General features: G+C 32.7%; 3 protein-coding genes across 3 annotated transcripts; all 3 read right to left on the bottom strand.

Annotated features, from left to right (window-relative positions):
• Nucleotides 1-1190: 1190 nt before the first annotated feature.
• Nucleotides 1191-2528, bottom strand: LOC128670776 (uncharacterized). Its single transcript, XM_053746754.1, has 3 exons — nt 2338-2528; nt 1933-2080; nt 1191-1578 (listed from the first exon to the last, which is right to left on the bottom strand). Exons 1-3 carry the CDS (start codon nt 2426-2428, stop codon nt 1212-1214), a joined length of 606 nt encoding a protein of 201 aa, XP_053602729.1. The 5' UTR covers nt 2429-2528; the 3' UTR covers nt 1191-1211.
• A 569-nt stretch (nt 2529-3097) lies between these two features.
• On the bottom strand, nt 3098-5336 carry LOC128670785 (uncharacterized). Its single transcript, XM_053746763.2, has 4 exons — nt 5216-5336; nt 4631-4745; nt 4054-4228; nt 3098-3316 (listed from the first exon to the last, which is right to left on the bottom strand). The coding sequence occupies exons 1-4, from the start codon at nt 5231-5233 to the stop codon at nt 3127-3129; spliced, it is 498 nt and encodes a 165-aa protein (XP_053602738.1). The 5' UTR covers nt 5234-5336; the 3' UTR covers nt 3098-3126.
• A 2685-nt stretch (nt 5337-8021) lies between these two features.
• LOC128670782 (cuticle protein 8-like) lies at nt 8022-12673 on the bottom strand. Its single transcript, XM_053746759.1, has 5 exons — nt 12533-12673; nt 11723-11848; nt 11336-11432; nt 10781-10893; nt 8022-8900 (listed from the first exon to the last, which is right to left on the bottom strand). Exons 1-5 carry the CDS (start codon nt 12635-12637, stop codon nt 8826-8828), a joined length of 516 nt encoding a protein of 171 aa, XP_053602734.1. The 5' UTR covers nt 12638-12673; the 3' UTR covers nt 8022-8825.
• Nucleotides 12674-14654: the final 1981 nt, after the last annotated feature.

The following is a 14654-nucleotide window of genomic DNA, read 5'->3' as shown; positions in this document are numbered from 1 at the left end:
CTCAATTGGTTTAAAATATTTTGACGTTAAGAGACGTTACACATAATAATGTTGACGTTACTACTTTGCAAGTTAAATATATACTTTATGGCTCGAGCAAGTCTGTCACCTGGTAGTAAGTGATCACCACTGCCCAAACTAAATTAAAACTTTGTAAGGAAGGATTTATCGCTGATATTTAATATTTTCAACCGCCTTCCTTAAAAAGAGGTACTTCACAATTGTAGGCGGATTTGAGTAATTATTTGAAATCCTTTTGGTAATGGTGGTTTGATAACTTATAAGTCATGTTCATTGTAGTTCCTAAAAGAACGAATCGATTAAAGAAAATATTTCGAAACGGGTAGGTATATAGGTATTGCTTTTTATGCACACCTACAATAATATATTCATAAAAGTGGTACTAAACGTAATATGTATATGGTTTATTGAGCATGTCATACATAATGAGATGAAAATTATCAGGACTCGAGCGGGAATCGAACTCACAACAGTGGCTAACCGGGTATTGAGTCGGTACAAATTATTTTTTTTTCATATCTCGTTAACGATAACGTTAACATTAACTAGTGTTAGTAAATAAAGATAATTAGTAACACTTATTATCGATTTTGATTACTTATACTGGCGTCGAAGTTTATTCTTGTCTCTTAAACTCGTGCAATGTTAATGATACTAGGGAGACTGTATGATCTATGGACTATACCCATTTATACATAATAAAAGGACTGGTCCCAGGATTAGTCTTGAGGTCTATGCAGTTCACCGTCTAGTCCCGCTAGGTACGCCACAAAATAAATAGCTAAAAAAGTAGACTTGTGTTCAGTTCTAACCAGATTCACTATATGATAAATTAATCATTTCATCGATGCGCATTATCTATTTCTGTTACGTAGACATTATACAAGTACGTATTACCTACGTGCTGGTTAATTTGACTAGACTAGTATTTTACGGTTTATTGGTGCTGATATAAGTAATTAAACAAGTAAATATTGTTACAATATGTAATTATACTTGCCTCTATCAAAATATAATTATTCACAGATTAATCAATAGTCAGGCATGGACGAAATGCGTGGCATTTTTCAAAAATTTAACACAGCCTCATCATACATTTCTGTTATATGTTCGTGATAAGCTACTTGTATAATATTCTACCAAATTAATCTGTAGATAAAACCACGATATAAAATGTAATATTATTTTATTTAAGAAAACATCTGTTCACAGTAGCTCATCGCATCAAACTCGCTTACAGTACGGGACTTCCTCTTAGTTTTTTCATGATACACATGCACTTTCTCCTGACCACATTTCTTGGACGTTTTCAGTTCATTATTCACGAATATTTCGTAATCTGGATCACCTTTGTAAGCACCCTCACCGCCCTCTATATTTTTTGAATCTTTAGGTGTTTCTGGAGGCTTTGTTGACGTAAACACGTCTGTTATAGGACTCAATGTCGTTGAAGTTGTATCTTGTTCCGCTTCAGGTTGTAACATGTACTTTATATTATTTAATTTATCATGGCAAGGTGCGTCGGCGGTGTTCATTTTGATAGTCTTTAATTCCACACTGCAATTTGAATTTTATTAAAGTACAATAAAGTTCATATTGAAATTCAATAGGTGTCATACATTCTTAACCAGGTCTAGTTACAAGACAGAGGAAGAGATGTGTAAACGTAGAATGTTAATTCTTCACTCGTATTCCTTATAGAATATTTTTAACAGACATTTCCTCTTTTAGTGGAGAGGACTATATTTATTCCACATTTTTGGATGGATTTTACCAAGTCCAAGATGTAAAGGTGGAAACTTTAGCCTCTTCATTTCACGTGGAGATATTAAGATGAATTAATTTGACATAGAAGACCTCATAATGTCAAATCAATCGTTGCCAAGGAAATTTTAATGGTGAATTGCTTACCCGTATCCAGAAGCATCAGCAAAATATTTAACGTGAACTGGATTCCCATCGTTATCCTTGTAATTGTATTTCCCTACTATAGTCCCATTGGGAAATGATGTCTCATTGTTTGTTTCAGATTCCACTAAGTCTTTCTTTACGGGATAACCTATATATCAATAATATTTATGAATAAATATGGTATGTTTTATTTACCTGACCAAAACATTTTTTAAGTACTAGTGGCCCGTCCCGGCTTCGCTCGGGTAAAAAAATAATAAATGATAAACTTAAACCTCAGGAATTATACAATCTCTCGAAAATCCGTGCAGTAGTTTTTTAGTTTATGGCGAACAAACAGACAGATGTGGCAGATATAATTTGTTTTATAATATGTAAGGATAAGGAAAGGATAAACAAGCTTACCATTTGTTAATCCTATAGGTCCTATAGGTATACACAAAATAAATAAATTTATAATTACGATTTCCTCTTCAAAGAAATACAATAGTTTCATTATCTTGATGCTAAATTCACTAAAATAAATTATTTAAGAAATAGTTTCGTGGTTATGTACCATTGGTATATAATCATTATGTGTAATGTCATATCAGCATTCTGACAGAAAAAAGAAAATAGATCAATGAAAGAAGAATATAGTACATAGAGGATTTTTCATAAAATTGAAAGTCTCTGGAAATCCACGTGTGAATATTCATCATCGTCAATCCTACCAATATTATAAATGAGAAAGTTTGTTAGGATGTTTGTATGTTTGTTAATCTTTATCCAAAATCTACTTGACAGATTGTTATGAAATTTGGTACACGGGTAGAATATAACCTGGAAAAACACATAAGATACTTTTTATCCCGAAAGTCCCACGGGAGCGAAGCGCCGTGGCGCAGATAAAGCTAGGCTTTATCGGTGGAGTTCTTTCCATTTATTGATTTTCATTGCCAATTAATGATTTCACTTCTTATAAAAATTGCTTCCTTATTATCGTGTCATATCAAGTATCTTTCATATCTTTCCATTACTTTCAATAGTTTTAAAGTAGACATGTTGTCTTCTACTTTTTTTAATTATAATGAGGATACTATAAAGTACTTTTTCTCTTTCTCTTAGAAATCCGAAGAAATCAATAAAACTACATTTTTCTATAATCTATATATATAAATTAAATAAATTAAACGTATAATTGTCTCTAATAATCTAAAATAGGTTGTCTGGTACAAAATTGGTGTTTTTCTCTATAGGTATTTTCGTAAAGTATGTCCCTTTGTTTCTATGGCTCTTGTTAGGTCTTCTAGGTCTCGTCCATGTTATAGAAGGCTCCGTGGGCTCAACCGACATAAGTTCTATAGGTTGCGGCACAGTATTGTATACTGGATCGCTCATTACCCTGGAAAATGTAATATTCATTAGGAAGTTGTCAATGTACCTTACATATTTCTAACTACGGTCCCACAGGCGCAGGCCCCGGGGCTTTGCTACAGTGGGAACATAGGGATAAAAAGTACCATATGTCTTATTCCAGGTTATATTCTATCCGTGTAACAAATTTCATAACAATCGGTCCAGTATATTTTGGATAAAAGAGTAACAAACATACATACGCACATACATCCTCACAAATTTTTGCATTTATAATATCAGTAGGATTTTTGTTCAAAGTGTAAATAAATATGCCATCAGTTACACATACACTAACGAATAGTATCAACTTCTCCATCAAATCTATCAAATCCTCTGTGTCATGCAAAATATATGATTAATCCAATAAGATGTGACTACTCTTCTCCTAACTATAGTAAGTTTCGGAAACATTGGATGAGTAATTGAGGCGTGAAGTCAGGATTATATAGTTAATGTTATGATAAAAAAATATATATAAAAATACATAAATGTTTTACAATTACGACAACCAAATTCTAAGTAGGCGACCTTTGTGGCAAAGTAGTCGGCGAGCCCCGCTGTCTGGATCCTAGGTTAGATTCTCAACGGGGGCAAATATTTATATTCGTAATTACATTAAATATTTCTCTGCATTTTTGGATGAAATGTGTAACTGTGAATGTACGATACAAGCTTAGTTCTTAGTGCAATAATACATATAATTTATGTAAAATGTAATCTCACCTGTATCCGCTTTGGTCAGCAACGTATTTGAACCTCTGCGGCACTCCCCTTGCGTCCACAAATCCGTAACTACCAACCACTGTGCCGTTGGGGTATCGCTCCTCAGTTCGATACTGTGTGTTCCCAGTGGCTGGGTCGAAACTGTCGTAGCCGAATGAATATGTGCCAGGGACACCTTTAAAATATAACATATTTAAATATGAATTATGTAGGTAAATATATGCACTCATCAAAATTCTATGACTTGGAAGGAAAACTATAGGAGTTAATAATTTTATATGGTCATATTTCGTTCCGTTTTTATTTTCAATTTACACTGATACTAGTGGTTTTTATACCAATAATGTTTCAATAATTATTTGACATACGTAGACTATTAAATTTATATTATTAATATGGAAATAAACTATAATACTTTTAAAAAATAATTTTAAAAAGTTTATAGCATCGTTAATATTGCGTTAAAAAACTAATATCTTCAAAATATGATTTAATAGAATTATACTATCATGAATTATTGAACGATATCTATGTACTACAACATAAAATAGTTTAAATTTGACTAGAACTCTCTTACCATTAATATTTGTGTAGTAATAACTTGGCACAGATTCTGCGGATGTCAATCTCCTTTGCCTGGGCACGGATATGATGCGGCCATCACATAGCAGTGGCAGTACCAGCAGCAGAGACTGAAATTTTGTTTTGTGTACGTTTGTTACCACGTTTTACGCTTTATCTGCTCAACTAATATTATTGAATCTTTGCAAACATTTAGGAGAGTTTAGAGACAGACAGAGCTATGCTAGATTTATTTTTGCACATATATTTCAAATTTCAACGAAATCGTGAGCCGTTTTCGGAAACGAGTAAACTCATACCTAAAAACACTATAGTTCAATATACAAATATTGCTCGTGTTTGCGAAATGCCTGAGCTTTAGTAATTCGCAATTTGTTCGCTACGATTGTTGCTAATGTTAAAATCGGAATAGGTAATAATGAGACAAGAAATTCCAAATACCCCACACAATATAAAAATGGTTAAAATCGAAAATGTTTATTACACTATACACGTGTCATAGTTAATATATAAAAATAAATAAACAGTAATTTGCACAAATGCTAAATTTGATTTTGAAAACTAAACTTTATTTCCTTACCGTGACCAAAGATCCCATATCTCCAGAACACAAGGTAAACTACACTTCAGCGCTAAGACTACTCGTCCACTATGCCCGGGGCTTTCGTCGCGACTCCTTTTTGTGGTATATACTGCAGAAACAACGGTCACATAGTATGTTGTGGGTGCGGACAGTTTCCCATATCCGTAAAGTGAGTTTACACGATACGATACGATATATTTCCAAATACAATTAGGTAGTCTCATTTAGTGCTTAAATGAAGCAATCTGATTCATCATTCTTCTAATTTTTTTAGGAAATTCTCTAAAATAAATTAGTTTAGTGGATAGCTTTCGAAAGCAATTTAATAACCGACGTAACATACCTAAATGTAAACTATTTTTCTCTTCTATTAATAAACTATTTTTCGTATAAATATATGAAAAGAGAAAACGAAAAAACAATCGAGATAAAAAAGGAATGAATGAATTTTGAAGAGAGAATAGAGAAAAATAGTTTATACTTAGGTATAAACTATATATAGGTTTATAGTAGGTTATGTCGTATGTTATGTATAGTAGATTTCATTGAATTATGAAATTTAGATATATATCTAAATTTCATAATTCAATAAAATCTACTATAATTAATTATAAGTGTTATAATGAAAGAAATAAAGTCGTACAATGTAAACCAGGCTCACTGATGTCATATGCGATTAGGAGTCCTTTAAAGAAAGCCCGACACTAGATAAGGCCGCGGCCACGCTGATTACCCGCAGGTTGGTGTTACACCCACCGTTATTGTGTTTGGAATTCCTCCGTCATTAATCCTTTGCTATTTCCATAGATATTTACTAGAATTTTATGGTATAGTATATTAACATATATTGTACGTGTTAAGTTTTTTTAGCCCTAACATTATAAATAGTACTTATATCTGTGTAAATAAATAATTGAAAATTGCAGAATTATAAGCAAATATGTTAGGTGAGTATAAAGTAATTTTCACAATACGCGCAGCTGCAACTTTTCATAGAAATAAATTAACTTTTGTGAAAAACGAACATAAATGTTAAACTTTCCATATTGAATCCGTTTAATTGAATATTTCTGATCCAACTATATTTTGTCATCAATATCTGCTGCGAACATTTCTCTGACTGGTGAAAAGCCAACCTATGGCTCAAATATATAAAACCACTCTTCTGCGGTGAATTTGGTTGCGCCACTTCTTTATCTACGCGTTTGAAAGTGAGTTGCGACTTAATTTTAAGTACATTTTTGACGTCATTAATTGATGTATATCATCCTAAGTTGAATAAAGAATTTTCAATCATCCTGTACAGTTGCCGGAGATTTCAAACGCCCCCGAGTTACTTTTTAAGAAGAACAACCATTTAAATGCAATAAAAAGCCTACTTTGCAGTGTCAATTACATTTTTACACCACCAAAAATGGCGTTAATTGACGTCACCAGAAAATCGTCAAAAGGTATAATAAAATCATATTATTTTAACATACAGGCAACTCTTTATTATGACAATAATGCTCTCAAAAGTGTTAAATGAATAATATTAGTATTTTTGCAGAGTGAAAATTATTTTAAAAAACATAGTTCATATGCATATGTGTCGTATGCAGTTTGAGCCCACTTTTTTATTCAAATCAAACTTTAGTTTTATCGTGAAAATCTTAATTTTATTTTCTACATTCATATCAATAAACATATTGTTTTGTATGTATAACATACGTGTTTGCGAATACCGTTGCCAGTAATGAAGGCATTTTATCCTTTATCACCTCGTACGAGATGGTCTTATTTTAGGGCGGGCGTCACTCTCCTCCCAGTCTAGTACTCAGTCATAATCATTTTGATATATTTAACACTATTAAAACTAGTAAGTTAAACTAGTAGAACATAACAGAAAAAAATGACGCACCGCTTCCTTACTGGCTTTCAATGCCCAAATGAGTCAAAACATGTTTTTGCTGTCTATAATAGGATTTATTGGAGATATTTAACATTATAAATTGAGCTAATATGCAAAGTCGGGTCTTTGAACTTCACCTACAGATTAACTCGTTTAAAGTTTATGTCAAGATACAGTAGCAGCATATCTTTGATTATATATGTTTCTAGATAAATAAAACTAAAGACGTAGATGTTTTAAGTGTTGTATTTTCAAACGCGCCTAGTGAATGTCCGACGCAAAAACACAATCGTGATTTTAAAGTTTGTCGGGTGGTTCTATGACATGAATATTAATGCCAAAACCTATCGCCGAATCAAATGCCGACGTGAATCAATGAACATTTCGTAGTTTATATATGAGAGCTTTTCATCTACCAAATCTGCCAAAGTTTGGCAAACTGTATGCCGATAGTGTAGCTGAAAGGAAGCCAAGTTGTACGCCGAACAATGACGAACCTTATATCAACTAATATTATAAATGCAAAAGCAACTTTGTTTATTGCTACCTCTTCAAATATGGAAAAACATCAACAGTTCCGGGATGGAACTATCATACTTTTCTGTGTGAAAATGATAAAAATAGTAAGTACTAGTACCTGTTGTAACTAATTCCATTGTGAAAATATTGCAAAATGGGCTATCGCTCGAGCTATCAAAAATTACTACAATTTATATAATTAAAAAGATGGTAAACATCCTTAAAGCGGACACTTTCATTTCATTTTTGGTATTGCTTTAGTTGTAATGAAAAAGGACCAATATTTTGTAAACTTTTTTATATACATCAATTATTTATATTTTTGGTAAAACAATCTACTATTATAGAAATCTGATAAATGCCATTACTACATAACATAATAAAACAATTAACACAAGGAAATATCATTTAATACTTAAATACGAAACGTGTAAGTTAAACTTATAAATTGGTACAATGGACTCCATAAAAATAAGATACAAAAAATATTTAACATAAAAATACCTACTTGTACTTCAGATGCTGCTAATCCAGATGGAAATTGCCATACACAATATAAAGTATAACAAATATCCACAAAACAGTACCTAATGTAATGCACAGGTTCTAAAACATAGCCTGTTCGATCTACATTTTATGAATAATACACGCAGTTTTCTTCCTTAATTATAATATTACAAAATATCGTAATAATAGTTTTAGTTCACTCGCATTTATAAATATAAGATTATACATTATTTTTCCTCACAATAATGATCAGATAGTTCATACAGCCCTAAAATATATTGTGATAACTAAGTACATTCAATTTTGGTTTATAATAAAAGTTGTTACCCCAGCTAATCCACAGTCAAACTTTGTTAGATTTTCATCCCACTCTTGTCTGACCATTTTTCCGGTTTCTTCCTTAGGTGGCATCGGAGACCAGGATCCGCTAAAAGAGTTTCATCTTTTTTCATGTATTTTATTCTTCTCTTCGTTCAAGGTTAAAAAGGTAACATTTAAGGAAATCTTTGAAAGTTATTACTATGCAATATATATACAGATATTTTGTTGTACATATAGATAGGTAATTATTTCATATAATATTGAAATAAAATATGGAAATGTTATATATATTCACGTAGCTCATGAATTTATTTATAAATATTCCTATCAAAAAAGATTCAATATTGTTAGATCTATTTATGATAAAGTTTAGTGCAGTGCGTAGGGCGATGGCAGGGCAACGGCTGGAGCGGCGTAATGCACCGGAGCTGCTACTACTTGTTGCTGAAAATGTAATTACAAATAATAATATTTAACGGACAAATAGTCAGACCAGACATAGTCTAAAAAGGTGTGAAATAATCATTATCATTACATAGTATGAAACAATGTCGCTTCCCGCTGTCTGTCCGTCCCTAAGGTTGCTTAGATCTTCGAATCGGGTCGCTAGTAGGTAATAATCTGTAAAGCCTACGCAAATGGTGACTAGAATGAATAGAAGTCCACAGGTAGAAGTATAACATCAGATATACCTATTTAATGGGAATTGACCTGAAAATCTTACATAGAAATATTTTTCAATACCTTAATGCCAACGTGTTTTGGGATCATCGTATTTTAAACTTTTTTATATTTTGTGTCGTTGTACCAATTTTTCTTTATAGGTAAACGAGTTAATTTTAGTCAACGTTTCGTCGTTTGTCCGAAATAATATAAAATAATAAGTACATACAATACGATCGCTTGGAAACTCATTGTGGGTGCTTAATACTTAATGAATTTTCCTAAAGAAAACATCACAAACCTATTTATAACTTTTCAACAAAGAAATAGTTTTTGTTTAAAACAAATCTTATTAATGTAATTCAAGGTGAAACTCACTCGAGCGCATCTTAATTTTTCTTTTGCTCAACAGCCTACTTACTTTTATTAGATGTTTGGTGAATAAACAATAGTGATTCATCGTCAGGGTGGATGGCATGTGGATAGGGACACGGCAATTATAAATTCATTGACATATACATATACCTCTTAACATATACTACACACTGAATACAAACTAACAATTTGGACTTAAGTTATAGGTAGACAATTTTAAGTAAAAATATTACAAATACACAATTTTTTTATTATAGTACAAAGTTAAAAAAGTAAAAGAGTGCACTCGACACGACGAACATAAACGACATACACAGACAGAAGATGGATAACATGTGATCCTATCATTTTCTTTTTCAGGTGCGATAAGCTAATTTCAATTCAAAAAGATTCAATGAATGATCATTGCTGACCTCCACTAAAAATGTAAGTGCTAATAAATGCCGCAAGCATTAAATTTAATACCCAGGTATTTTGGAAAACTTTTAATAAAAAAACAATGATATTTCACTCCCAAAAACTAAAATACTGAGTCTCAAATTGACTATTATAAGTAATACCGGCTAGTTTTCGCAACCCAAAGCATAGTTTATAAAATTTTCTTGCTAATAACTCTAGGCCCGATATTACACAAAGTCGGTTTCTCTGGGTTGCGCTGCGCTTGCGCAACGTGGCCGCATGTTCTTATAAGGAAACGAGTCGGCAGATCTTGGCCGGCATATCTTTACCGAATTTCCCCGATATGGCCCGCGAATATTCTGAGAAACTGTTGACATGGTAATCGCACCTTTTTCCGATCTAGTTCATGGTTTTCTTTTTTTGGATTAATGTTTAAAACCATGAGTTTGTTTATTTGAAATAGAGTAAGTTAAAGGCAACGGTAATTTTCATTATTAGAAGAATGGCACTTAATAACTAGTAATAGTGATAATACAAAATTTTGAAAAGAAAATCTGAAAATAATAAGACTAACGCTACTAGGTACATACTACAAAAGAAATACAAAACACCTAAATGATTTCAGCCAAAATATGCCACTGCCCACTATTGGACATAGGCCTCACAACTCTTCCCTAAGACACTTATATAGATCGACTGAAAGCAGGTTGCATCCAAAGAAGTATTCTTTTGTGTTAGTGAAAATTTGCATTTAACTACTCGCAACTAAAGTCATAGATTTGAAAAGCGTCCGCGCTTGCGAGCAAAACATGCTGCATCTATATTCTGTTTTATTTTATAGGGTATGGTCAGAGTTGGATGTATGTATATAGAAGCTTATATCTTACCGGATGGACCGCGTGACCCGTTTTGTGGACCACAGCATTGAACCCGTTGTGGTCATCGGCCGAGTACTGGACGGTGCGTGTCGAACCATCAGGCTCTACCAACGAGTAACTACCTGTAAAATGAATATATATTTTTTTCACTTAGGTATAACTTTATTTTCGTTGTATGAAACTTAAGCTTAGGAAAATATATCCCCATATATTTTTCTGTTCCCTGAATGTCCAACTGGACATTTATCGGCGATTAAGTCCTAGTTTTTAATTTTACAACATTGTTGATTATTAAAAACTCATGACCGAGAAAAGACTTCTTTCTCATCAGCTCAGAGTATTTTAGATTAGACACATTTGCATTAAAAGCAATTAAAGAAATTTATGGATTGTTAAACAATATATTTCTTACACTTCTCAATAGGTCTATGTTAATTTTCTCGAAAATAAGATTCTCGAAAGTCTAACTATAAAGATATTCATCATGTAGAAATTTAAATTGCTAAATAAAGTAGGTCTGTTTTCATTTATTATGGAAATATCTATCACAAAAAAATAAGATACCTCTGACAACATCTCCGTCTCGCTCCTCTTGCTGTGACTTGATATCTCCAGTGTGAGGGTCCTTCACGCCGTAATTGAATGCATACTTTGGATAAGCCTACAAACAAAATAAAACAAACATTATGCAGATCTAGAGGAGAGACGAGTAACTTACGAACTTAGTTGGCCTGTATGGGCTTTTTTGTCTTGTTCCATGACGGCCACAAAATGATCTTTTATCGGGGTTGCCGATAAGAGAGAGAATGTTATTCCACCATATACACCCACATGCCTTATTTTTACGAATCTATGGTATTTTCCATCAAAGAGGTACGTATTAACATTATGATATATAACATCCTAAAAGGTAGTATTATTTATTTTTACTGAGAGTTATATTGTACTTACTATAGGTTCAGCATGTACCACAGGGGCGTGGAGCACGGGAGCATGTACCAAGGGTGCCTGTGCCAATAGTGCCCCGTACTGAGGGGCTGCCACTGCGGCCCCCACACACGCTAACATTAACAGGATCTGCAATCAAAAATGTATTTATTTTTCTCTCACAAATCTTTACGTACCTAGTTGTCACAAGTGTAACAATACATTATAAATAATTAAAAGCATCTACATATTTAATATATATATATATATATATATATATAATTGGAAGTTTATAAGTACCTATGTCATTGCAGAGATAAAACTAATGAAAATAGATTTCTTTTAACTAAGAAACGTAAATATTGGTATTTATACGCGTGTACGGAGTATAAGGCAAAGTTTTCAATAAATTAAAATCACCCGCACTTCAAAGTTGACTGGTTGTCTTGACTACATTGCATAAAACAACGTCACTTCTGCCTGTCCCTATGTATACTTCAATCTTTAAAACTACGTAACCGAATTTGATCTGGATTCTTTTAATAGATAGGTTGATTTAAGAGAAAGGTTTAGGGTATAATTTATAACGGTTGTACCTGAGCGAAGCCGGGACGAGCCGCTAATTATTAATATACTTAAAACTTTGTAGAAGTTGTTTGCATAAAATGTCTTAATCACATTTACTTGTGTAGATTTCTATTTGTAAACTTTAATATTTAAAATTATTTTATGATTATATATCCTAGAAGTACCATCAGGACATCATAATTCGGCCCAAATATTTTCCTAAAACCGATGTTAACTTTAACATTACACAAGAGTCAAGCAACTCACCCGCATGGCTGTATGCACTCTACACGGCACTTGGAGCTGCCTTACAGATTGCATTAGCCTTATAAATGTAAGCCCCTCCAATGCACTTGATGATAGATACACCATGCACCTGCATAGGGCCCATAGGGCCACTAAAACCTACCACGTCTGTAACAAATAAAAGTTTTATTTTATTTAGTTTCGCCTGATTCTAATTTTGGATTCCTTATTCCAATGACAATGTATCGTAGTAAGCATAAGCTGATGATACATCCAGGATATCCTCAACGATTACCAAATCAATCTTTACTTGCAAATTGATTTTTTCCCTTTAAATATTATGAAAATACATGGGGTTCCAAAATAATTTGTTTCTGTTTTTATTATCTAATGAAAATAAAAACTAAATTAAAGTTACACATATTATATAAATATTAACAAATATATTTACAATGTATTTATTTATGTAATCAACAATTTCATTCGAACAAACTTACGGTAGACATCTCTAAACTATTATATCTTAATAAATCAATACCTTCATTATAACTGAGAGTATTGCAGAATGTGGCCACATTCTGATTCATGATTAATAGGCCTATTAAATAATGATCTACATGTTGACCATAGGTGATTGCAAAACTAGATCATAACTCAGCCCGTGCATAGACTTTGTATTACCTGCTGTATTATAAAACCGTTTTTGTATACCGGTTATTAAAAGGTGGAAATGGCGTCTGCCAGGCGCTCGTTTCCGAAAGTCACAGCTTTGGAGCTCAGTCGAGGCCCGGCTTTGCAGATCAATATGACTCATATCCATAGAGCAAAACTTGCTTCATGTGAAGGAAAATTGTTTAAGGAATTGGTAGGTAACTTTTTATTCTGCTAAATAGATATGCGACCCAGCTGATGGGAAGCATTAATCGCAGCCTATTATGGCCGCCTGCGTCCAGGGGTGTGACAGGCGTGTTGCCTACACTGACATTGAAGAAAACCTTACATAAGTTTTATATGCAGTCGAAGTAGGGATTTGCTTAGACGTAAACTTTAAGATTCTCGAATCTTTGCTCTGCCTTCTACATAAGGAATAAAGACGTGATACTGTCTCTGTATTGAAGAATGTTTCATGTTTATTGGTGATGGTGTGAAACATAAACATAATAACAAAATTTAATTAACCAATTAAAGTGATTAATTTTATCTGAGTAGGTGCATTTTACTGTTGGTAAGTTTCCATACATCTTGTTTATAACATGAATATTCTACTTCCGATGTACACATGAGATACTGGTAAATTACATTTAGTACATTCCGATTCCTGATTCCTAAATTATTATATTAAATTACGAAACAGTATAACTATGGCGTAGTGGTTATCATCTGAAGCCACGTGGAGTTTAGTGCTGCATTTGAGACGTTAAGTGTTGTCCACGTCTATTTATTTAAAAAATACTTACCCAACGTATCTGGTTGATTCTGTATCTATAATTAGATTATTGTAACTAGGGCGTTCTATGTGGTCTAAACTCTATGGTTTAATCGCATTTTACAGCTAAAAGCACTAGAAAGTACTTACATGTTGACACTTAATTGGTCATAGTTATGTGCTCTATTTACACTTAGAGGTGTTTTGCGATGAATTTTACTAGTTATGAAGCTAAAAGGAAATACTAGACGCTTACAGCATATTAATGTGAACTTTATTAAATGCCTTTAATCTATACAAATATCAGCATGCTCGTTTGCCCACTATACCATAAAAAAAAATAAAGTCAGTCTGTTTCATACGCATTCACGGGTAAACCGCTGGGCCGATTTTGATGAATTTTAGAATAAGTATAGTTAATAATATCACACATAATTCACGGAACTACATGCAACAGCTAGCTTATAATTTTAATTAAACATGTGTATTATGCACAGATATTAGAACATTGTGTAATGTTTTGACATCTGTGGTATTATGTTAACATACCTATTTAAATAACTAACCCTCCTATTGATAAAAAAATTAAAGCATGCAGCAACCTATAGTTTGTCACTATCGCACATTACAATATTTGACGGTGACAGAATGAGACAAAAGATACTTTATTATAAAATCAACGTTTTTGCGAACGATGTAGAACATAACACAAGAAAG

Source organism: Plodia interpunctella, chromosome 6 (genome assembly GCF_027563975.2).
Source record: "Plodia interpunctella isolate USDA-ARS_2022_Savannah chromosome 6, ilPloInte3.2, whole genome shotgun sequence".
Taxonomy (NCBI): Eukaryota; Metazoa; Arthropoda; class Insecta; order Lepidoptera; family Pyralidae; genus Plodia; species Plodia interpunctella.
This window is presented reverse-complemented; position numbering and strand designations above follow the sequence as displayed.